Source organism: Malania oleifera, chromosome 8 (genome assembly GCF_029873635.1).
Source record: "Malania oleifera isolate guangnan ecotype guangnan chromosome 8, ASM2987363v1, whole genome shotgun sequence".
Lineage (NCBI taxonomy): Eukaryota > Viridiplantae > Streptophyta > Magnoliopsida > Santalales > Ximeniaceae > Malania > Malania oleifera.
The window spans coordinates 99588898-99616819 of NC_080424.1; the positions used below are offsets into that span (position 1 = coordinate 99588898).

The window sequence follows — 27922 nt, forward strand, 5'->3', positions numbered from 1 at the left end:
ACGAAAACCACTATGGTAGGTTAGCTCACTGTTGTCATGTATTACCGCCACATGAATGGTTTGTGTGGCCCAAAGACGGGACCTGACAATGGTTGGCCAACCACCGCCAAGTCAATAGTACAACTTGTAAGTCTGAAGGGTCTGCCAGACCCGGTCCGTACACCAGGGGCGCTAACACTTCTTAAAATCACATCGACTATCCGTCCTCACACTACTCCATACAGTAGCGTTAACACAATATTGTGATGATCACGAACACATAGCATTGGTACCGTGCAAGTGTTAGCCTAAACCAAGCCAACCAGGTTCTGATAACATATAGCATATAATGAAACTGTGATACATGAATATTTCATACCATTAATTATCAAATCAATATCGTCATATCATTTTGCATATGTACGTAAATCATGAAAATCATTGGCCCGTACACCCATATTTCATATTTTACCATAGCTCGGCTACAGCGGCAAGTCATATCCATACCTCGGCCCATATGCCGGCAAATCATATAAAATTCTCGGGCCGTACGCCGATTTTTCATTATAAAAATCCATAACATTTTCATATTCCCAAAAAATAGTATTTAATTATAATTTCTACTCATGCCACACGAAATAGGTTTCATATATATTTAAACATATCATCCTTTAACAGTACTATTTCCTAAACATAAAGCATATATAAGTATATTTATTTTCCTGAAATCAGATGCTGTAATGCCACACATACATTTTCATAAAATAACTAGTTTAGTTTATCCTCTTACCTAATTCTTGAAAAGCCGCTAAGATAAACAGTCCTACACCCACAGGATTTCCCGTTCAACACCTTGATCATGATATTTCCCAGAACTAAACTTCAGTATTTCTATGCGTACTACGCTTTCTACTACTGTCAAGAAACCAAATACTGAGTAGAAAACCTTACCTTAGATTTGTGATGAATTCCAAACTAGCCCCACCAACGATCCACTTCAGCAGATATGTAGAGAACTTCCCTAAGAGTGTCGTGGTGGCTTTGGATTGTCGATCCGGTAAAGGACGAACCCAAAAAACTAGAGAGAAGGTGTAGGAACCGAAAAGGGAGGGAGAGAGAGAGAGAGGGAGGGAGAGAGAGAGAGAGAGAGAGAGAGAGAGAGAGAGAGAGAGAGAGAGAGAGAGAGAGAGAGAGAGAGAGAGCTTAAGCGTGGAATTTCAGCAAAAAAAATGAAGATTTGGCTTATTTATACAATGACCTTTGTCGACGAGCCACGTCATCTCGTTGACAAGGTTATGAAGACAATTCGTCGACGAATTCATTCCTCATTGACGAAATTCAGAATCATCCAAACCCGCTCTCGGTATCTTCCCGTCGACGAATTACACCCTTGTCAACGAGTCCAATATGTTGCGTTGTCGACGAAGGTTGTTGCCGCCTTCTTATACTAATTCCATTTCCCTCTATCTTTAATATTTAAATACCATAATTTATCTTGGTTACTACACTCATACTTAATATTATAAAACTTTAATTTAAGGGACAAACTAGCTCTACCTCTTTATTGGATCATCTTCTAAGGTATCAACCTCAAAAGGATCTAATGGCTGACACAAGGTTAAGAAGAAGACATTCTTCAAAGGTTCAAAATGCCTCCTATTAAGCTTAATAATAACATGATAAACCCATGAATCACTTAGAAGCATCCAAAACCATAATGATCCTCATAGAACTCGGTATTTCTAAAGTTTTTCATTGTGATTCTAAAAATGTCTATGCTAATTCGCTATTCCCACATAATGATGACATTAGAATATTCTATTAGCTAGTGTACTAGTGCTTTATTTGTTTATCACTTCATCAGAAGCCAAAGATTTTAGATAACTTTTTCTATTACTCTCATACAAATCAAACAAGGACATAAAGAGCCTTTAATGATGATGTTAACATAAGTGTTCTAATGCAAAGACCTAGCTATAAGATCTCTTCGACAATAAAGTGGTAGTTGGACATTACAACAAATTAAGTTTTTTGGTGGACTATTTTTGTAAATATGAAGTATATTTCATCGCTTAAAGTTAGTCTTTAAGGAAATTTTGAATTGTGTAGTGAGACAAAAAAAAAGTTAAGGTTTTACCTTTGCTTAATGTGCAATAAAAGATTCATGATATTATATATTATGTCTAGAGTTTTCATCATGCATATCAAGTATTCAAGTTGAGGTCCTTCCTTTTGCTTAGTGTAAAATAAGAGACTAGTTCTAAATAATTGCGAGCTGAAAGAAACATCACAATTATATATTCTTTGTTATTGAATTTGCATCCGATATTCTAAAGTTGTTTTTCACTCAAACATTGTCAGCTTTCATAGTTTATTATGTTGAAGACTTTTTAAAGGTGGGTTAGTTTCTCATTTCCTCCTTTAAATCATTGAATTGATTTTCGCAACATAATTTCAAACTAATATTCCTAGATGTTTGATTATTTGGACCATTAATATGAAGATCTTCTAAATTTTAATGCTTTCACATATCTCTTTCACCCCTATTTCTTGTTTATACTTTTGATAAGGTTTAACTGTCCAATTAATGAAGTTTCGTAACTTCTCTTAATACATCAATTTTCTATCATGAAATCGATGTGTTCCTAAACCAAAGTCGTAGTTGGCTATATTCTTACCCCACCCCCCCCCCCCCGGGCCGTTTTTTTTTTCACTTTTCCGAAATCAACAATGATGAAAACAATGAATATGATGACGAGGGTCATTTGTTGCAATGCAAATGCTAAAGTTACTCTGTTAAAAGAATCATTAGCGTTAATTAGTTATGGTTTATACCACATATTTAAATTCTTATTTGTTATTCCATGGTATCTCTCATAAGGATGATCCAACTCATCAAGAAAATTTTTAATTTTAGTTGTTCTATGGAGCTTCAAGTAAATTAATACAATTTAGTTGGAATTTTTTGGCATTGCCTCACTTAGAGGCAAAACTTGAGATCCAAGAGTTTCTACTAATTATGGTGATTAATTAAAAAAATAAAACATATGAATATTTTCATGGTTAATTGAAAAACTATGAATGTTATTGATTTTTTCACACAATTCACAAACCCTTCCTAAGTCATGTTTGATGTACCGACCAATGCATGATATATTATATTATAAGTTATCGTAAGAAATACTCAACTTTAGTTTGAAATTCTTGACAAAGCATCATTAGTAATTTTGATAAAGCAAATAGGCAACACATTTATGAATTTTTTTTATTTTTTATTTTTTGCGGGGAGGAGCATATTTGCATTATGGCACTTTAGAAAGCGATCAAGTTGAACATTTTTAATTTGAAGAAAAGTATTAAATAAATAAAAATTAGAGAACTCATAAAATTTTATATTTTAAGTGATTAAAATCATTTTAGGGATGAATACAAGGTTTTCTCCAAAAAAAAAAAAGAATAATGTTAACTAGGAAATCAACAAATTATTTCTCCTTAAAATGAAAATGGGGACTAAAAAAATTCTTGTTCTATAGTTGATTTTTTTATACAAATGATGCCTCCCAATTTCATTTTCATTTTTTTTTTCAAAAAGTATTGGAAAAGAAATCATCAAAACTAGAATACGCGTTGTTATTTTTTTAAAAAAATAATATTTATATTAAGCACTAGATTTTTAGTCTATATATTAAACATGAATGAAAATAAAAATTAATAATTCCTTATGACACTCAAACAACGCATTTCATTATTACAGTTATTACAAAGCGCGGAATTTGAAGTAAGCGGAAATAATTGTATTTACAAAAAAGTCAAGGAAGGCGTGCCGCTTTGTTTTGTAAAGATAAAAATTAAAAATAAAATAACTTTACCATTGAAAAAAAAAGGTTTAAAAAAGAAAATCAACTAAACTTTGAAATTTGAACTGTTTTTAAAATAGACTATTCTAACAGCACCACTTTTACTAAAAACATTAATTTTTTTAAATCTCCACAAAACAGAAGTTTTAAAGCGCCATCTTTGCACGATTTTTGATATGATTTCATTATAAGTTCTTTTCAATTAAAATCATCATTTGTCACATCACATTTAAATATTAATTGCCTTCATGCTTTAAAGTTTTAGTCAATTAAAAGACTTATTGGGCCTTTAGCACACGACATGACATGACACACCTCGATAAATTATTAGTAACTAAGTCTAACGATGCACAAAGAAAGAAACGTAAAGATTGAAAATAAAAAATCATCAAAGAAACAAAACCGGGCATGCTACGATTCATACGATCAATTGAGTGGTGAATGGACTTGACTTTTCATATAAAAAAATTAATTAAAAAATCCAAAGATATAATTGGTCATGGATCAAATTAATCAACATAAATAAGAAATTAAATTTGACCGGCCACAAAACGGTTCCCGTCGGTATAAAATTACATATATGACAAACTCAATTTCCATGATTTGAATGCAGATTCAAAAATGGATACAGTCAAGGGGTGGAAGATTTTGTGATGTCAGTAGAAATGATAGGATCCATCAATTAAATAAGAACAAAACAAATGATTAAATGAAGATGATATAACTAAGTTATAATGTCATTTATTAATTTCTCCAATGAACATGATTGGTCCGTCGTTAATTTATTAATCGCGACTCCATCGCCACCTAATTTGGCCGCATTTCGGCCTGACCCACCACCCATTTTCCATCTTCCACGACCAACATCTCCGGGAAGCGCCGATTTATTGTATATATTAATTAACAATGCTGCCACGTCACTTTTTAAAATTAAATAAAAGGGCTGCAATTAATATAATATTTATTACAGAACGACATGAACATATCATGAACTGTCTCGGTGATTTAATGACGATTAATTATTCTTTATTATTATATGCTTGCTCCATGATTTTTATTTTTTAAAATTTTTAAATAATTATAAAAAATAATAAAGAATTAAATAGTATAGAGGCATTTGAAATTATTATAAGTAGCTATGAGGGTATTTTGGAATAATTATAAATAATTATAGGGATAAATTTGATACATGCAATTATAAGGGTATTTTGAAATAATAGTGATTAGTTAAAAAATATATTTTAAATTAATTTATTGATAATTATAAGGATAAATTTAATATTTTTAAAAGATGATACAAACCCGTTTACAGTATTAGTGATGAAGCAAGAGGAAAAAATGTGGATGGGCCGGCAATTAGGAAGTTGTAAAGGGCTTTTAGAAAATATCCATACATATAAAAATCCAACAAGGGCATCATGCATGCAGCGTAAACTCTGTGAACGAAGCTGGTTTTGGAGCTCCAATCTCTCTCTCTCTCTCTCTCTCTCTCTCTCTCTCTCTCTCTCTCTCTCTCTCTCTCTCTCTCTACATATATATGTATATATATATAATATGTATCATTTTTCTAGCTTTAATTAATTTGTTATATGAGACATTAAGAGGAATGATCTTATGCTATGTTTGGGTTGCAAAATTCTTAAGAGATAGTTGTGATGAAAGAATTAAGTAACTTGCTTAAAAGATATGTTATTATCATAAAATAATTAATGATGTAAAAAATATTTATCATCCATAACAGGAATCGATAAGAAATAATTATTTTCAATTCTCACTATTAGAGTAACTATTTGTTAGATATTTAATGTGAATGGAAGAAAAAAAATAGATAAGGAATAAATATCACCTCTATTTTTAAAATTTTCACTTTTATCCATCTTATTCTTGAGAATATCAATAATGAAAACCAAACGTAACTTTAATCTTTTTGAAAAAAAAAAAAAGAACAAGCCCATTGAATTATAATATTAGTGGTTAAAAGGCAAGTCCACCATAGCTTATTCATTCAAATGTAATAAAATGACCTTAATTTAATAAATTAAATTGAGAACCAAATACAATATGCTTTGAAATTTAAACTTATATGTGAATATCAGACACCCAATTCTAGGGTTGATCAATTCAGTTGTTAGGTCAACTAGTTGATATAATAATGATAACATAATACTAATAATATTAATACAAGTTAAATATTATAATGTTAAAAGAATTATAAACATAAAAAAATTAAAATAAATAATACTAATAATTTTAAAAAATACTTAAGTAATTCCAAAATATTTGTTATATACAATTCACATGTAATTAAATGACTAAATATATTTTTTCAAAATGAAATATTGTTTAAAAATCGACTCAAACCTACCTATTGGTCGAAGTGCAACTCATTTTACAGAAGTTGTGGTGCCCCGACCCATCATGTGGGCTCGGGATGCTACTTTGGTGACGTATGTGTACCTGATACCATAATCAACAATATAAATACAGCGTAAATAAATAAAATAGTCTCCATAATCTATTACCAAAGTTCTATGTTACTAATATACATCAGAGTCTCCCAATACTCATAATACAAACCGTAGTACGATACCAAAAACTTAGTCCATACACCCATATTACATACTTAGTGGCTTCAAATTAACCCAACTTAAATACAGTAGAGTTCTTATTGACACTCACAAAAACTAACTGGCTATCACCCCACGCCCCAGAGTTCGCTAAACTCGACCTTGAGATGGTCCTGAAAAGATAAGTTGTATATTGGGGTGAGACACTTCTCAGTAAGGAAGATTAAGTTAACATCAGTGTATGGTCAGTATGCATGTAGTGTTTATAGAAAAACATTTATCCTCTATTTAATCGAAAATAGCTAGTTTTACAATGTACTCGCTTTACACAATTGAAAATACTCGTCTCATTTCCGTAGTATAAACAGTTCAGTAAATAGTAACATCATTTACATAAATCTACAGATATGCATAAAAGACACTCCCTGAGACTTATCACTATTTACTTCCCCTATGGTACGGGTTGTATGACCCAAAAGCTGGACTACGCCTAGGGTGATTAACTCAGACAAAGTCAAATCATACGTCAATACACTTGCAGGCATCTGCAACCCAGTTGCAGGTCCGTGATTGCCTTACCACTTCCTAGTCCAGAATTCCAGGAATGGTACGCCCTCTACTGAGACTAATCGACTGAAACTACCCTACACTTCTATCCAAAGCATTGTGGGCGCACATGGCCACTACTAAATCTCTAACAACGGTATTGTACTCATAACATAACTGGTCCTCAGGGTTCTTAAAGAATATCATGCAATTTAAGTAATAAAAATTGTACCTCAAACTCATTTCGTATAAAACTTGTCATATTATAAAATCCCAGCCCTCGTCTGTCATATAAAACTTGGCTCACAGCTGCTATATCAAATCTCGGCCCCTGGTCGTCATATAAAACTCGACTCATAGCCTCTATATCAAATCCCTATATTTTTCACAAACAGTTCCAGTATTTCACAACATTCACAAATTTGGTTATACAATAACCCTCAAAATATTATTCACCTACCACACAATTTCAGTATTTTGAACATAACCCTTAGGCAACCAAGAAACAGAATATATTTAGTTTATAACGTCAAACCAAACTTTCCACCGTTCATTTTTACTCAAAATACCATCTCATATATCCTAGGTTTGAAAAACCCATTTTGAACGGTTGGTTTTTGAAATAACAACTGAAAACATAAATATACATATATAACATTTTAATCGATTCAACTTTAATAAAATCCTGACTTAACTTAATTCCCTTACCTGTTTACTGAGAGAGTTCCTACGACGCTTCTAAAGCCCACCATACGGAGACACGGAGCCCAAAACCGTAAAATACATTTCCCCAATTTAAACCACTCCACCCCAAAATAATAATCATTAAACACCCCTAGACCCATACACCACATTTAAACAATTAAATGCTAGCCAAATAGCTCATTTCTACCCTTACCTCAATTGTGGGGTGATGCCTGGAAAGACCCGATTCAAAAATCCACTTCGCTAGACTCGTAGAGAAACTCTCCTAAATCTTCGTGATAACTTCCGATCGTCAACTTGGGCAACAAACGACGAGATATTGTAGAGGGAGAGTGAGGGGCGCAATTTTAGAGAGAGATTTTCTAATTTTTTAATGAAGAAGAAATTATAATTCTATTAGAAGTCGTTGACCCGGTAACATTTGTCGACGAATTGCAGAAGGATGTTCGTCAACGAAAGGAAGAACTCATCGATGAACCTGAAGCCTGAAATTTCCTGTCATTCGGGATTTTTTCGTCAATGACGCCTGAACTTCGTTGGCGAAATACAGAAGGGCGTTCGTCAACGAAAACAGACGATTTGTTGACGAACCCTACTGCTTTGCCCTTTTTAATCTCTTTTTTCTTTTTTATTTATTTCTTTTATTTTCTAGGTTTGGATTTCTACAGAAGTGGTTGAGTACTATATTTAATAACATATCAATTTGGATAAAATCAAGAAAAATTGGTGAATTGGCTTAAAAAAATGTCACTCAATTCATAAATTTTGTGTTTTCTTTAAACATTTACTATTCATTCACTTTATAATTTTAATTTTTAAAATATGAATTTTAAATTTTTAGTTAACATTTTTTTAACACTATGTTTAATAAGTTTCCTGAATATAAAAATATTGAACTATGTTTTATTTATTTTATGATGTGTTTAGTCATTAAATTTTATGAAATTACATTAAAAAAAATTGTAACATTAAAACTATTAGATATTTTTATGATTTATTAGTAATTTTTTATTTTTTATTTTAAAAAATAAAAATAATAATCTATTATTTGTTATGCTAATGTCAATTAGTTGATCCAAAATGATTGAATAAACTACGTCAGTCTATTTGAGAATTGGATAGGCCTCGTATTCGTTTCTTCTGTTTTTAAGACATTATGCAAACTCATTTTTTTAAATTTACTTTGTTAAATTGATGTTATTTTAAAATATTATTTTATTATTTTTCTGCATATGCGTTAATAGTCGACTAAAGATCAACTGATAGTATGTTCATTTTGTCAATAAAATCAACTGTAAAGAGTTTGAATAGTTTTCAAACAATCACAGGGTGGAGTGTCATTTTTAATTTAAAAGATATTCTTGACTTATTATTATTATTATTATTATTATTATTATTATTATTATTATATTGTGCATTTGGGAGTATGGATTTCAAATGTTGGATTTGAATTTTGATGAATTTGGATAATTTTTAATATAATTTTAAAAGAATATATTTTGGTCATAGGAGTAAAAGGCTTAAACTCTCGCTTGCACTTGATTTCTGTGGGAAGGATCTTGAGGGATTTGGACTGGCAATAAACAACTCATCCTAATATGACATCTTTATCAGGAAGAGAACTTCCAATGACATGAGCCCAAACTATGCAGTTAGGAAGAAGCTTGATTCCAACCTTCCTTTTGGATACCAAAGAAGTGGTAAAGATTTGATCATTGGCTACTTTGAAGAACTGGGTGTTATGAGACCAATATTCTGAAGGGAGAATCTTTGGATTAATCATGATCTTGTAAGAACCCATGTTAACATATGCGATAATAGGAATGGGCTTGCTGTATTTTTTTGGGAGAATTTGGATTTGGACATGAGGGCTTAACTGAGACTGTGTTTGTGTCAGGTAACTTTATTAAAGTTACTTTAGTCTTGATAAGTCTTGTAATAGTGAGCTTTCATATCTACAAATAAGGGGGTTGCCTTCCCGTTCGACTGTCCGTCTAATCCTCACTCTCCATGGTCAGAAAGGTCTCCCAGTCATTGCCAGAATTACTTTTCTTTGTATATATATGATGTAGCTGAGGTCATGAGTTCCAAATTATTAAGCAATATAGGTGTAGCTAATTAGGCAAATCATTAATTAAGAATAGGCCATGAGCATTAATATTTTAGTATAGAGTGAATTGCAATTTAGTTCTTGATTTTTTAAAAAGGTAAAATTTGACAACACCCCCTCACTTTTAAGAAAATAAAACTCCACCCCATGTGTTTTTGAAAATCAATACAAAATCCTCTGAAATTGAATTTTATTGACAAAATGAACCTTTCGTTAGTTGGTCATCCATCGACTATAAAGTTTATTAAAAAAAATTAAAAGTTATACTCAATAAAATGACAATTAATTTACCCCTCCAAATAATTTTGATGAGATAAATTAAGAAAAAGACATTAATTGAATAAATTAAGCTTGAAAATTTGATCAATGAATTATAATATATTTTAAAATTTTTTAAAATAAGTGAATTTAACATCTAATAACTAAGTCAGGTCAATCAGTTAATATAAGTATGATAGCATGATTAATTATTATTTTAAAAAAATAGAAATTATGAAAAGTAAATCGATAATGCAAATAATTTAGATAAACTTAAATAATTATATGGTTATAAAATATTCACCATATATATTTCATGAAAATTAAATGACTAAATATATTTTGAACAATTAAAACATTGTTTAAAAAAATTATTTGAATCAGACAATTAGTCAAATTGTGGTTTTCTTTTTGGGTCTAGTTCAATACCAAATTTAATAACTTAGCAACTTGAATAAGATCAAGAAATTTCAGGTGAATTGTCTCAAAAACTTTTAACCAATTAATATAAATTTGAGTTTTATTTATCAATTTAGCTATCATATTTTGCATAGAGAAGAACTAACTTCCCATTTTATAATTTTAATTTATAAAAAATGAATTTTTGAAATTTGAGTTAATCTTTTTTTAACACTATGTTTAATAAGTTACTTGAATTTAAAAAAGTTAAACTATGTCTTGTTTGTTTTATGTTGTGTTTAGCCATCAAATTTTCATGAAAATTACATGTAATAAACATTTTGTAGTATTATTATTGTTAGGTATTTTTTGAATTATTAATAAAAAAGTAAATCCTTTTCTCCTCAGAGAAAGCCTGATGACCCAAGCAGCCCCTGGATAGGAATCTGGCATCTAGATCTAAAATCTAAGCCTTTATGGATCTACGACAGAGCCCTTGAAATTCTTCGTGAAGAAGGACTCCTTCTTCCAGAAGAACCTGATCCGGAACCGTACCAAACTCCAGTTTCTAAATTACCCCAATCTTAGCCAATTCCCTGTTTCATGGCTTCTCCATATGACAAACAATTTCCACCTTGGAACCAAGATCATATACAGACTCCAACCTTCATACCAGACCCTTCATCCAACCCTCTGAAGTCCAACCAGATGGTTCCAAGACATTATATTAATCAATTTATTTATTTTTTTTAATTTAATTTATTAAGTATATGTCATTTCAATAATATTGTTTTGTTATGTCTAAAATTAATAAAATTAAAGGAGGAAATTCTTTGGTAATTTTTGAAAATGCTGGAGGAATTTCATTTTGAAAAAGTTCAAGAGTGAGTTGTGGATTTTACCCTTTTTAAATTATAATTAAATAATCAGAAGAAATTGATGGTAAGGTAGGGTAGCTGTGAAAGTGAAAATGTTAGCCAGCTAGGTGGATGCCTGCAACCTTCTGCACTCTGCCTGCTTTGGTTTGTGAAAACGTAGATGGATGTGGTACCTTTATACCTACAAGTTAAAACTAAAGACATATATATGTATGTATATGTATGTGCATGTGCATGTGCATGAGCATGATGAAGATCACATTCACAGCGTGGGTATAAGTACGTAAGTACGTACGTACGTACAGTTAGCATGCATAAATCGCAATCTAAAAAAATCGTAAATCTAGCTTGAATGCTTCTTTTGTCTGCTGTTTGGTGGGTATACCAATTACCATACCATGCATGTACACATCTCAGCTAGCTAGCTAGCCCGTACCTCCATCCAACCCTACCCTAATGGGCTTTTGTGTCTCGCTCGCCGGCCGGCCACCCCCTAGCTACTCCCCGCATGTGTAAATAATTCCCACTCGATCTCATTTCCAACCCCCGACATAGCTAGCATATAGGGCACAGTGGCCTCATAACTCCCAGCCGTTCTTAATTTCCTTTGCTCTTTCTTTCTTTCTTCCTTTCTTTTTTAAAGCAACTCGTTCTTTGTTTTTGTTCATACTCTTTTCATTTTCTTCTCTCTATTTCAATATAATTAGAAATTAAAGTTTAATTGCTCTAGCATGATTCAAATTTTTAAAACTAAATATTACTGACGTGCAAAATTAAAATTTTACTCATTGACTTGTATACTTCTATTTCCTCGGTCACTTTCTTTACAACTAATAATATAAAAATAAAACAAATAAAAAGACAAAAGAATAGATTTTTCCACAATTCTCTTTTCTTTTTTTTTTATTTCCTAATGATTTTCAAATTTCCCATTTTACAGGCCTCTTTTGGAATTAAAATTCAGTTTTCTAGTTTAGTCCTGAGATAAAAAATTATATGCATATATATATATATATATATACACACACATATATTGCATGGTTAACAAATAGAAATTTAAGTTTACACGTCGATCAGCGGCGTATCTTTGACCTATAGCATATAATAAATTTTAATTTTTAAGAGTTCATGAAATTAATTCAAGACAAAATACAGTGAACTATATTTTAAAAAATCCTTGATCCAAAAGCAATGTGGGTGAAAAGACCAAAATCACTCACTGAAATTCAATGGCATAGGTAATAGATCCAATGGCAGCTCTTTGATCTCTTTCAAATATTAATAATCAGGTAAAATCCACATACCACACATGTAGGCAAAGATATTATTTATTGCATTATATATAGAAAGAATGATAGTAGCAATTGTGATGGTCACCAATCAATCAACAAACAATAATGCTGTTTGGAAAACACAGTAACTTAATTCCAAAATAAAAATGTGTACATGGAACTGAAAATGATATTCTGCCATGCATACAAAAAGTGAAGCAATTTTTCCCATCATTTAACATCACAGTAGGTGTTATATTTTTCCATCAAGTCATAGCTGCATCATCCACTCTAACTAAGGACTGCTCATAGTTAATTAGTGTAATGACCTAAAATATTGTTAGCTAATTAATGTGAAATTAACTAACTATGAGCAGTCCTCAGTTAGAGTTTGCTTATAGTTAATTAGTGTAATGACCTAAAATATTGTTAGCTAATTAATGCTAAATTAAGCAATAGTTAATTAGTGTCGATGATGAAGCTATGACATGACAAAAGATTCAATTCTAGTCCGTAGTTCGAGCAAAATGACCTTCATTTCAATCATCCACTCTAATTATACATGCACCAATTTCGAAAATGTACTCAACTAAAATGATTTATGAGGGTATATGGGTGTCATGGCATCTAACTATATTCCCCTAATCTCACCCTATCTTCCTCCATTCAAGTGTAAAAAAAAAAAAACTTAATACTTTTTATATATATATATATATATATATATATATATATATATATATATATATATATTCTGTTCTACTGAAAACTATTTAAGAAACTAAAAAATTCATTTTGAGGTTATCATTGACCTATAAAATTTTAGGCAAAATTATTTTAACACAACCCCGCCAATGGCCCTATTATTCTAGGTGATATAAAAGTTTTTACAAAAACTATATATGATGAGTCTATATATGTTGAAAATGATGATGAGTCTATGCATGTTTCCTCCACTCTTCAATTAGAGTTTTTAGGTGACTTGGTTCTTGACAAACCTAGACTGGGCCAATAAAAACAGCTCTAGAATTTTTCTATGCATTGATTACTTATGAAGCTAGAACTAGAATTAATATTCCACAAATCTCGGCTGAAATACTGGCTCATGAATGCATGAACGAATTAAAAGAGTAGTGCAGTAATTTCATCAAGCAAGCTAGCAACTTTCCTCCACTGATGGAAGCTTAATGGGAACAAGAGATTAATTTGAAGATCAACTTAAGCATGGATAGAACCACAATCAAGCACATTCTCCATGGCTGCTATCAATGAAGCATGTAATCATAAACAGAAAAATGCAGACAGAAGAACACATTAATTAATGATCATACCAGAGAGTAGATAGCTAAAGCTACATGCCCACATATTGAGAGTGTAATGTCCTAATCAGTTGAAGATAAAAGGGTATATATTACTTCATATGGGTCTGAGATTTCATCAGAACCAAAGGAAAACTTCTCAACCTTACTCACATCACTTCTACCAAATCTAGAAGCCTATAAAGGCATCTTTACCCTATCATATTGCATGCACGTTAACCTATATCACCATTTCAGTCTCAAATATATATTCACAATAAACACACACACACACACACACACACACACACATATATATATATATATATATATATATATATATATATATTATACCTTCTCTGGATCAGCTAGCTTGCAGTCCCCATTAATGTCGGCTATTAGAAAGAACAACCTTTTTACATTTTCCATGAAGGTCACATCCATGCATGTCTACTTCCAACCATCCCAAATTTTCTCTTTTGCAGATGAGTGGTTAATGTAAATACCAAAATAATGTTTCAATTTACGTATAAATCATAACTGAGCATTTACATACGAGAGAGAGAGAGAGAGAGAGAGAGAGAGAGCTACTGATCTGTTCAGAGTTCAACTTTTTGAATTGGAATGCAAAATTGCAACTTGCAATTGCCAATGCATGAAAGGTTTCTTCTAAAGCTGCAGGACTGCTCATATGCTTTTTTCTTTCCTTCTTTCTTTTAATTTCTTTGGGAAATTTTAAAATATTTAGTTGCTTGATAACGAATTAATGTCTCCCCGTTGAACCCAGCAAGTAAACGGATAAACAGGAAAAAGCTGCTTCGAGCTCAAAACCCAGCAGAAAGCGAATTGAATTTCAATCCCCAATAGAGTAAAAACTTTATTTACATAATAATAATTATAATAATAATATATGATAATGATGCACACATCCAAATGCTAGAGATCTAGCTGCACAAATTGCGCGGTGGATCCATCAATGACATAATGAAATTATAACTCTGAAATCTAAATTGATCTAAATTGAAATTCCAACTAATAATTAATCATCAAATTGACATCCTCATATATGATATATATGATCATATATCCACAATATTCCTCTTTTCACCTTTTTCTATCTATGCCTTCTACTCCAATGGTCGTTAATTGAGATAATTGAGACGTACACTAACAAGATCGTATCGAAGAAGAACAGCAGAAGGAAAACATTCATATTAAGGGATCTGATCAGGTTTGTTTCTTAATTTTCAAGATCTTGGGGGTGGGAAGAATTGCGTACCCGCCATGAACGCGTTGATCGGAGCTGGAAATAGACTAGGATCAAGCACATCGGGGTCGCTGCTAGTGGCCGTGGCCGTGGCCGTGGCGGCGTTGCTGGATGTACCGGCGATGAGATTAAGCTGCTGATGAGGTCCACCGCCGCCGGAAGAGCTCTCTCCACCTGCGCCGGCAAAACCGCTCTCCGGGCCTTGATCGTAAAGAATTCCCTTGAAAACATGGCCTCCGATGTTCACAGCCGTCTGATACGCGTACTGCTCGTCCGCGTCATCTATTGAGTTCAGTCTCACGCATCGGAACACCGCCGGCGAGCTCAACTCCGCCGGGAAGTGCCCCACTTCCAACCCTAATTAATCACAACAGAAACACAAATGTCACCAAAAACTAAATATGTTCGAATATAATAAAACTGAAAGCATGAGTTTTCACTCATTCCATGTATCAACCCCTTTCGTCAGTTTTACTCACTAACAGTGGAATCGTTGAAAAAGAAAAGGAGAGAAAGAAAGCAGGTGGGAAGGTTGGAGTACTACTGACTTATTTTTTTTTTTTAAAGTCTCGAATTCATCAAGATTACACCAAAACTCAGTATCCCATTTCGATACATCCTGAAAATCAATTCAATTAATCTCATGTTTTAAAACTTAAATCATTACCTGTGGTGGTGGGTAATAATCGAGTGCAATCGAGAGGGGAAGCGCCGGGATTCTCTCTCTGCCTTTTGGGATTCTCTCCTCCTCCTCCGCCTCCGCCTCCGCCTCGGAGCTGGTGCTGCTGTTGCTGTTGAAGCGCCGTGAGCTGTTGCTGCCTCTCGCGCCTTTTCGCTGCGGGGACCCACGTGCTCTTCACGTGAGTCGGGCACTGAAACCCCCGGCTCTTGCAGCAAGTCCTGCATCTCATATGGGCACAGTCCTTCTTCGCCTGGTTCCCGCAGTCCTGGCAGTTCACGCCTCCTCCCCCTCCGCCGCCGATTCCCTGCCTCATCGCCGCCGTGGATCGCGACGGCCACCGCTGATCATCAAACACGTCGAACGTCGTCGTTCCCCGCCTAAGATCCCCACCCAATGCGCCCGCCGAGCCGCACAAGTAGTCGATGATGCTGCCCTGCGACTGGTGATTTGGGCGCTCCTCGTACCTCTGCTGCCATATCTCCAAACCCTTCCCGTAGATCTCCTCCCCCGCACCACCGATTCCGTCCACCGAGTCGCCTTCCTGCACCTGATGATGACTTGCCCCTCCGCCACTCGCTCCTACCGAGAATAACCCTGCCATTTTCCCAACCTCACCGGCGCGAATTTAAACAACAAATCCATATCAGAAGCTCAGATTACAAATATTAGAAACGACGACGACGATGACGACGAATCGATAAGCCTTAGACGGTCTTACTTCTTACGAGTAAGAGTAATTGTAAGAGTGTTGCTCTTGCGCGCTTATCTTCTTTTTGATTTTTCAATTCTCCGATGAAAGTAGTTTCTCCTTCTTCTTTCTTCTTGATGTTGGGTCTGTGCAGCTTTTTGAAGACAAATCTTGGGAAATTTATTTTAGGGCAACAAACCACGATCCTTCTCTGCACTCGTCTTCCATTCTCCCTTCACTGCCTCCAGCAATAATGGCACGGAATTGGAGCTCTGCAACGCCGCCATAGTAACTGCAACTGCAGCCCCATCTGCAACCTCGACAATTAACCCCCTCTTTCTCTCTCTCCTCTTTCTCTCTCTACATGGGTTTTATTCAGTTGTGCCACTATGAAGAAATGGGTAATGCTCCTCTCTCTCTCTCTCTCTCTCTCTCTGCTTTGTTCTCCAACAGTGCTTTCTCATAGCGAGCGACCTTCATAATTTATGATCGGATCTCCGCCGTTGCATGTCCATCCGACGGTTCACGTTTCTCCACGTGTCGCTCCACTGGCTTTTCGTTGTGCGTCCTTGCACCGGAAAACCCGCTTATGCTTTTCCTGACCCTCCCTATAATTAAGATCATTTTGTGTATTTTTAATGGAACAAACAAACAATCTCCCATCAGAAAAGAAAATCACAGCGTCACAAGGCGTTGGACCGCTTCTCTGTCACAGCTGCCCATATCACGCGTCAAACGTGTTTGACCGAGGCGCTATTCGCATTCCACGGTGTAGGCGTGGCTGTGATGGTCACCGTCACAGACGGCGATGGTCGCTTTTCATTCCGACAGCTGATTGGATTCTAAAGAAATCTCTTTTTGGATTTATCAAATTTATTAATAAATATAACACATATAACATACAATTTTATATATATATATATATATAAATTTTTTTAAATAATTTATATATAAATACATTAAGCGTAAGAGTTACGCATGAACATATAATTAGTCGTAATCAATAATTACAACAACTAAGACATCTTAAGTAGTTTCCTGTACATATTTGTCATTAATTGGCCTCATTTTTAATCAAAATCAATAAGTAATCATTTTATCGTAGTTAGTGGAAGAAGATTTTACCATAGATCATGAGTAAAAATGTTAGTGGAAAATTTTTAACTTGTAGTTAAAAATGTAAATAAAGTTAATTTTAAAAAGCTCGGAAGGTGATAAAAGTTAAAAGTAGGAAATGAAATTGTGATGTTGAAACTTTAAAGTTAAGTTTTTCTTCTTAATTACTTTAGTACATGTCTTAGAAATTAATAAAATGTCAGTTATTTATAGGTTTTGTTCCTTTCTAGCTATCTAAAAAAATTAAAATACATCTAGGTAAAGAACATTTTACCACATCGCAACCACATTTTTTAACTTTTTTTTTTATCTGTTACTTTCTTTATTTGTATTTTGTTTGCAATATAAATAATATAAGTAATTACCCACCAATAACTAGTAAGTATTAACTTTAAATTACTTATTTATAGGCTTCTAATTAATGCGAATTTCTTATTTCGAAGAAATCACCCATGAATGAAATGTTGTTTGGAAAGTTGAGTTGAAGGTAATCTAATTTGAAGGGTGGCCGAAATTTAAGAAAATATATTTTAGAATTAAGTTATTGTTTAGTTTGGCTTTTAAATTAGTTTTACAATTTTCGAAAGCAAATATCCAAACAATTGTAACTTTCTAAATATACACTTAAAAAAAAAGTTAAAAGTGAGAGAAAACAAAGCATATCATTGAAATAATAGTTTTCTTTTTTACTACGAAATCTCAACCACAAATATGTTTACCCACCCCAATCTTATATTCGACCAATACTTTGATAGCTTAGAGCAATAACAAAATGCAACTTGGCGTCATAAATTTTGAACAAAAGTATTAGGAAAAGTAAATTTCTTTGACAAGTATGAATGTAATTGGATCAACCTACATCACTAGGAAAAATTATAATTAAAATTTTTGAAGCTTAGGCAAATATTCTAGAACTCAGGAATTGGGGATGAGAAAGTTTAGAATATCGACCGATTAAAATAAAAGGAATGTGGAAAGAGAGTTCGAGAAAATAGATTGGAGAGAATCAATTTTAGGAGAAAGGTGTATAAATGCCACATCACAATATTCATATAGTGCAAAAAAAGACATGCCATACAAAATGGAAAAATGCTTCTTCATTTATAACATTATCTTAATTACAAATTATTTAATATGTTTTTCACCTACTTTCATATGCTTCATACTACATTTGCCTCATTGTCAACAAACGAGTGGGGCAAAAAAATTCTATGCAAAATGACTAAGGGTACCATTTTTTTTTTCTAGCGTAAGTTGGAAAATAAACTTACAATGGTGACTATCTCAAATAACTAGCCCGATACTAAAGACTTGATGTGGCAACGTATTGACATTTTGTTTTGAGATAACAAAAAAATTGAATGAAACATTTTATTGTCGTAGAAAAGATACTTACCCTATGTTTGGGTGAAGTCATGGATTAGGATTTGTGTGGATTTAAACAAATTGTAATACCAAATTATATTGCATTTTGTCCAAATCTGTTCAAATTTAGATCGAAGATTTGAAATTTATACTTTCAAATGAACTATTAGAATAATCATAAAGGATACAATTATCTGTTATACCTTTCAATATTTTGGGTGCCGCGCCGGGGGGGGGGGGGTGGTGGAGAGGTTGACAACTTCTACCTGTTATACCTTTCAATATTTTGGGGGGGGGGGGGGGGAAGATATTATTCTTTACACAAAAACATAGGGTACCTGTAGTGATTCCAAAATAATAATAATAATAATAAATTAATTATTCAAATTATTATTAATTAAATAATATAATATAATATAATATATTAATATAATATTATAATATATATATATATAATCCTCCCTAAAGCTAGAAGGATATCAAATTTCCTTAAGGATCGAGAGACCCCCCCTCACGCCAAGGCTCTCTCTCCTCCGTCACCTCTCTCTCTCTCTCTCTCTCTCTCTCTCTCTCTCTCTCTCTCTCTCTCTCTTCTCATTTTCTCAGCAAATTCTCGATCGATCGAAGAACTGAAAATACCCTTGGGTTCCATTAAACTCTCTCTCTCTCTCTCTCTCCTCAATTTTTCTCAAATCTTTAGTCAAATCGACAATCGGACACCACCACAAGGTCGTGGCTTCAATCCTCGTTATTTTAATCGAAGCAAAATTTTAATTTGAATTTCCTAGGCACCACTCAAAGGTTAAGATAAGGATAATAAAATTATATCAGTTAATTATTTTTAAAGTTTAATTAGTTATTGGGAGTGTGTGGGTTTAGGAAATGTTAAAATAATTGTAATTTTGGCATTGAATTGATTGAAGTGGAGAAATGTGATTTCAGGGTTTTGAGCTCCGAAACGCCGCGAGCTTGGGTTTTAGGATCTTCGTAGGAATTCACTTAATAAGCAGGTAAGGAGAATAAATTATAACAGATATTTTTGAGAAATGATCTAGTTGATTTATCATATATGTAACGCCCCGATCCGCCACGTGGGCCTGGAGTGCTAGAAAATATAACATAAAATAAAATACTCTCTCATACCATTTATAAAAGGGTTCAACCCCGAAGAGTCACGGTTGCCCTATCCATAAACAACATACAATAAAGTAGTGGAAAAGTTTCAATCTCCAAAATACCATACCAGAGTTCTAAGTTATTACTATTAAATAAATACTTCCAATGTTTTTATTACAACCCCATAAAAAAATAACCTGACCATAGTCCAGTACTTACACGAGTACTTACAAAAAGGACTCCCAAAACACTACACTCCAGAACCCTCTAGAATGTTAGGTCTGGTTTCATGCAAGACTGAAACAAGATTTGTATATTGGGGTGAGACACTTCTCAATAAGGTGGATCATATTACATCAATGTGTGACTACATGAGTTTATTCCAACAGAAAAATAATAGTAAGTTTAACTAAAATGAATTACGCAGTTAAAATATTTTCAACCCTATAATATAGGATATATATATATATATATATATATATATATATATATATATATAATTCCTGCAAAACATAGTGTGACTCATTACAAGCGAGGGTTCCCAAGGCTGGGGTAGGATACAGGCTCATACATTGTAAAATCCCTCGAATCGGTACTCAAAACTGTAACTCCACCCATTTTATTTTTAAATCATGTATATGCATATTGAACTCATCCCTGCCTAAGAACACCACATAAACACCATTTACTTCCCCCATGGTACGGGATGTGCGGTCCGTAGACCCGATCTAACTCTAACGGCCCACTAGTCCAATTACTTCAATGTTATAAGTTCGCTTTGGTGAACCCCACCCTGGATCAAACATCAGAGCCAGTCGCCAATCGACTTTTCAGATACCCACCCTTACCAATAAGGTGTGGTTGCACTATATCACCCATTAGCAACAGTATCGTGCTCTTATAGTAACAAGTTCCTTAAGTGGTTCATGCATCATATATATAATTTATAGTGAAAACACAATAACCTATTTTCATTCCATAAAACATTTAAGTAATTCCAGTATTTTTCACAAACTCATTCATTCATCGGCATTACCAGGCATTTACAGCCCTCGGTCTTAAACCGGCATCTCATTTTTCACATCCCCTGAAAATAATTTGGAACTCCAATTCCCATATTTCATACCATTATTTCACTATTTCAGTTCATTCACATTTATCATCTCATGCCACACTCATTTGATTAAATATGCTATAATATAATAAATGGTTTGTAAAACTACAATTTACATAAAATAAGGTTTCAAGCATCTCCAACTTTTAAAATAGTAAGAATATATAAGTTTTAAATGCCCCAAAACCCTAATTTTCACGAAACTATAAAATACAGTTTAATCGGTTCAGATTTCAAAAGTAACTAATGCAAGACAATCCCCTTACCTATCTTACAAGAAAGTCCCCTCAAAATCCCAAACTCCACGCCCTACGGCGTTTGCAATTCAAAATCCTGAAACAACATTTTCCCCAAATAAATCAGCACAAACTTTAGATCAGCAACCATTAATCATTTCCTAGGCCTTCCTATAGTTTACAACAATCATAAGGCCTTAAAATAACCTACTTACCCCGATTTTGGAGTAATGCCTGAAATGCTCAAATCAAAGACCTACTCCACTAGACTTGTAGAGAATCTCCCTTAGATCCTCGTAGTAACTTTCGTTCGTCGAATCTGTCAACAAGCGGGGAGAAATCGTAGAGAGAGAGGGAGAGAAATTATGTTTCTTGATGAAGAAGCAAACAAAATTTTTGTGTATAGACCCCCCTGACTTGGTCAAATTTGTCAACGAATGGCACTTTCGTTGATGAACTATTGAAGGTCGTTTGTGGACGAAAGAAGGGCTTCGTCGACGAACTCTAAGCTTGATATTTTCGGTCGTTTTGGATATCTTCGTTGACGATGCTTTGAAATTCAGTGATGAACCACTGAAGGGCCTTCGTTGACGAACACAAGGGACTTGTTTACCTTATAGGTCATATCCTGTTTTGATTATGACAAATACTCAGGTATTTAATGACTGCCGAGTTGATGTGCAGGTTTATCTTGGTAGTATCCTATGATGGCACTCAGAGACCCAGAGGAAAACAAAGACTTTGAAGACCCTAGATATAATTTAATTGTTGTAATTTATATTCGGGTCTGTAATATTTAAATCGGAAAGATCTGTAATAGTAAATAGGGATTGGTTTGTAATAAGCTCACACACATCACATGTATGATTTATTACGTAAGCTCAAACAAATCGTCAATGAGAAATGACCTTAGGGTTTACCCTTCGGTCGACAGACACCGGACTTTTTCGGTGTCTTCAAATTGGACCCCAAGAGACCCTATAACACACATATTTACACATTTGTTTGTTAGGCACTTGAATAGGGCTTGTATGTTTCGAAACGGGACCGAAATGCACACTTGGTCACTTCCGATCGACCAGCCAAATTAGTTCAAAAAGCCCTGGTCGACCGAAACCTCCCTGGGTCAAAAGTTTGACCATATGGTTGATCGAACCAAGTAGTTCAAAAGGCCTTGGTCGATCGAAACCTCCCTGGGTCAAAGTTTGACTATCTGGTCGATCGAACTAGGTAGTTCAAAAAGCCCTGGTCGACCGAAACCTCCCTGGGTCAAAAGTTTGACCAACTGGTCGACCGAAAGAGGTAGTTCAAAGAGACCTGGTCGACCAAAACCCTCCTTGGTCAACATTTGACCATCTGGTCGACCGAGAACTTTTGTTTTCCAACTACCTAGTCGACCAGAGGGTCCTCGGGAGAATTCCCAACGGTCTGGTCGACCGAACCAATCAGTTCAAAATGGCCTGATCGACCGAACCTTGGAAAATTGGGAAATCTCCTTCTCCTGGTCGACCGAGACCTCAGTTCAAAAGTCCCCTGGTCGACTGAACCGTATGAGACTTGGTCGACCGAACCTATTCTGGTCGACCGGACCTCTCGGGTTGCCCTGATTTTTTTACCGCAGTTAATATTTTTTAAAATAGAGTTAAAATACTCTAAACATCATTAAACTTTCCTAATAATACCCAATAATTCCCTAATGGTCATATTTTCTCTCATGCCTATATATATAAGATCATTTGAGAAAATTAGTAAGGCATTAGCAATCTTTGATTAGGAGAAATTCTCTAAAAATCCCAAAGTTTATAATACTCATCCTCCAACACTTATTGTTACCAGATCTTCTACTCAAACATTTTTGTAAGTGTGATTTTAAGTGTTGTTGCCTTTTAGGGTTGCTCTCCCATGTGTGGTAATTGTTTTTGACGATTTTAATTGAGAGCTAACCTAAGTATTCTTAGGGGACTTTGTTAATAAGTCTCTCCTAAAAAGACTTATATTAAACTTCCAAGTATTGCACATCCATTGCAACACCTTGTGAAGTTTGTATTTGGTGTGGATTGCAAAAACCATTTCAAAATACTTTCAAATATTAGTGTGCTTTATCTTGATAAAACCTTAAGGAGATATTTGTTTTTGTGAGAAAAATCTTTGTTGCAATATTCATTGATTTATATCTATAGTTGAATACAAAGATTAAACTCTTTTTGCAAACTAAACTTATACATTACTAGAGCTTCATATACATATATGTATTGAGAAAACTTGTTGATTTAAATATATGAAGTGTGGCTAATATCCTTGCTTGAGCATTTATATTGAATATCTAGTGATACAAAGATCATATAGGTTTGCACTCTCACGCACGAATTACATCGATAGTAAATCTATTTGAGAGTAGATTTCTTAAGACCACATTGAGCTTACTTATTATATCGTTTGTGGTGTATGTGATTGCGCGTAACTGGGTACATATCTGCTTTACTTGAAAGCATTTTCATTGTACCATTTCATTGTATTTCAAATACTGTTGTGTTTCCAGGCACGGGCCTGAAGCGGGAGACTAGCCCTGCCGGATTGGCTTAGACCCGGTTAGGAAAGTTAGGTGCGTCGTCCTATTAAGGCATGCAGGTTGAGGTCAACCCCACTAATTGACCTGGTTAAGGTTGAGGCCAGCCCTGTGTTAATTTGACCTGATTGTAAACGGTGCCGCTCCACCCTTAAGTGATCTATTAGTGGAATCCTCGGACTTGCAACCTAGAGGCGAGGACATAGGCACAGTTGGCCGAACTCCGATAACATATCATGTGCCTTCTTTATATTTCTACACTTTATATTTACCGCACATGTATGTTATGGTATGAATGATGCGCATAATTTAAATTTTCCCCATATTATATTTGTTGGCGCATTTGGAACTGCATAGAAAGACCCTAGGTTGTATTATACGGCTATCTCATTTAACTTAGGAGATAAAAGTTTAAAATTCCAATTCACCCCCCCTCTTGGGAATACACAAATTATAACAGGACTCATCGATGAAGCCTGTTGAAATCCCCTTTTATTTTCCTTTTCCTTCTTTTCTCATTTATTTCTTTATTTTTCGGATTCAGGTCTCTATAGTATCTGAAAATGAAAATATGGTATATAGTTTTGGAATACTATGAAATGAATATTTTCCCTATGCTTATTATATTATAATTATCAGTTAAAAAATTGTGTGGCATGAAGAATATGAAATAACAGTTTTATTACTGAGAATGTGGTTGATATTGAAATATGTGATATAGAGATATGATAATATGAGATAGCCAGATATGTTTTTATTCAGATGTGAAGTTATGGGAAACCTAATTATGTTATATATATACATGATAATATGAGATTTATATACAAATGTGCTTTTACAAAGAAATGATGATAAATTGTGATATACAAAATATGTTTACACAAAAATATTGAAATGAGATATGTATACAGATATGACATGAGAATTATACAGAACTGATGAGAATTACAGAAATGACGAAATCGGAACACAGAAATGTGGAAATGAGAACCCTGATGGACCATAGTATACAGAGCACGATACCATTGCTAGCATTGTGTTAGGGAAACCACATGGCTTGCATAGCATGTGGAGAGGAAATCGATTGGGCCTGTGAAGGGTTGTGTTACCCCCTGGGGTCTATACCAGGATTGGGTTGGCTAATCGTACTACAGATGTGTTTCCTGTTTTAATCTAACTGGGTAGGCCAACCGTAGCTAGGTCCAGCCTTCGGGCAGCATAACCCGGTCACGTGGCGTGAATACATGACGATGTGATTATCCTCATGATGGTTTTTCATTATAGACACGAAAATGAATCGCCATGAGCTACAGATGCGTGGTGTACTTTATACTGGTGGATGCTAATGAGTTAGAAAATGTTTATAAAAAGTGAAAAATGAAATGATCAGCCATGAGTTACAGACGCGTAGTGTATTTCATACTGGTGGATACTCATGAGCTAGACTATGAAAATGAGATATGATATAAAAAATGAACAGCCATGGGTTATAGACGCGTTGTGCTATATGCTAGTGGATACTCATAGGCTATAATGTGATTATGAATATGATAAATGAAAGAGTATGTATATGATATAAGAAATGAATGGGTATGTATATGATTTGAGATATGAAAGCTTATGTATATGATTATGAAAATGATATGAAAGTTTATAACACTATGTTTTATATTTATGATTATGAGTACATATCGGTATATTTTCTCAGTTGTTATAATTATTTAAATGAATGTGATTATATATTGAAACTCATGTGCCACACACTGTCGATAATTTATTTAGTCTTACTGAGAGGCGTCTCACCCAGAATTTAAACATTTTAGGAAACCAAGATAGGCTAACAGAGAGAGCTCTAAGGTAGAGGAGACTATTGTACCCTGGGATTCAAGGTAAGTGTTAGAGTTGGGGTATGCAGTGTAACCCCTAGAGTACTTATGGATTTTTAGGGATGTACATGTATATGTGTGTGGAGATTATAGAACTCTCATATTGTATTGTATTTTGGACCCAGACACAGTATGTATTCCGCTACAGGGATAGTAGGTTTGATGAACTGATTACCCTGTACCCACTACGGGTCGAGTTATGTATGATATATGGTATTAGGGTCATTTGACAGATGATTGTTCATTATTACTGTTTACCTAAAAAAAAAATGATAGAGAAATCAGGTCGTCACAGTATCCCACATTGATTTGTATACAATAATAGTGCAAAAAATGTGTAGCTAATATCTTTTTTCATTTAGTTGATTCCATCATTTATTCAATTCTAGTTACTTGTGGTTTGTATGAATATTGTGAAAAAGTAATTGATCCTAAATTTATTTCAGGTAATTTTTTCTAACTTCTCTATCTTTCACAAGGTATAATTTGGTTTCTATTGTATCTTCTAAAAATTGTGATAGATATACTTTTCATTTTGATTGTCAAAATGTTATTTTGAGTTATAAACCACAATCTCTTTTGGCAATTTTTTTTTTTAGTGTAACATTATGTCCAAATATATTTTTAGTGAGAGGATAAAGATAATGATTAAAGAAAGTGTTTTGCATGATTTGAATTTATTAATTTGAAATACTTGTGCTATTAAATAATTAAAGAGAAAATTCCTAACTTCCTCTAGATTATGCTAAAGGGGCTTCTAGCAGTCATTGTATTTTATAGTTGATTTTCATATACATTTCACTTTTATCGCAATTGGGTGGCTTTAGATTTTATTAATTTCATTCATTACTGATTATCATTCCCGTTATAGTTATGTTGAGCATCTTCACTGTAAAATAAGAATAAAAGTTAATTTGAATCATGAACATTATAATTCTACTGCTGACATACATTGCATGTTGAAAAAATTTTCAAAGGGCAATATAGTTATAGTCCGTATTCGTCCTGAGCAGATTCCTGTAGGAAAGGTGAGGACGTTACATGGTAACAAGATGGTTCATTTCAAAATTTTCAAGAAAACTAGTTCTGATGCTTACATGCTTAATATTTCTAATGATTTTAGCATAAGCAATGTTTTTAATGTTGAAAACCTAACCTTTTTTCTTATAGCATCTTATTTTATAGAACCTTTAAATTTTAACCCTGCCGGTGACACCATTCCATTTCCCACTCCTTTTGACCCTAAAAAATTGAAATTGCCTTTGCCTCTACCCTTACCCATGCTCAAGTACCTTGATGTAATCTTGGATGACAAGCTAAAGTTCACACGAGCAGGATCATATCAAAAATTCTTTGTCAAGTGGAGAGACAAACCACTTTCTGAGAGGAGCTGGATACTTAAAGAACACCTCCTTCATCGCACCTGAGAGTTGTATTCATAGTACATCAACTCTAATTCTTCGGAGAAGAATTCTTTTTGGCACGAGATGTAGCAATCGGGAAAAATAAAATTTTAAAAAATAATAATAATAAAATAATAAAATAAAATTAATTAATTAAATTAACAAGTAAAATGAATAGTATGATAAGGAAATATATATATATATGTGTGTGTGTGTGTGTGTGTGTGTATGTATATATATATATATATATATATAAAGTGTGAAAGCTTCTTCAAGAAGTTTTACTTTAATTAATGATTTCTATGATATTAATATATATATATATATATATATATATATATATATATATATATATAAAATAACTCAAGCTTCTTCAAGAAGCTTGCTTAGATTTTTTGGAAGTGCTCTCTCTCTCTCTCTCTTCTCTCTTTCTCCTACGACTCTCTCTCTCTTCGATTTCGGGCTAGTTTTACGTCGGATCGACAAACCGAAGCTACCACGACACTCCTGACGAAGTTCTCTACAAGTCTGCCGAAGCGGATCGTCAGGAAAATAAAGTTGGATTTCATCCCAAATCTAAGGTAAGACTTTATATTCAATATTTGGATTTTTGACAGT

The 27922-nt window shown here is 33.7% G+C and overlaps 1 protein-coding gene across 1 annotated transcript; it reads right to left on the minus strand.

The window, feature by feature from the left end:
• Positions 1-14993: 14993 nt before the first annotated feature.
• On the minus strand, positions 14994-16950 carry LOC131163112 (protein SHI RELATED SEQUENCE 1-like). The gene is made up of 2 exons (XM_058119845.1): positions 15800-16950; positions 14994-15489 (listed from the first exon to the last, which is right to left on the minus strand). The coding sequence occupies exons 1-2, from the start codon at positions 16413-16415 to the stop codon at positions 15113-15115; spliced, it is 993 nt and encodes a 330-aa protein (XP_057975828.1). The 5' UTR covers positions 16416-16950; the 3' UTR covers positions 14994-15112.
• Positions 16951-27922: the final 10972 nt, after the last annotated feature.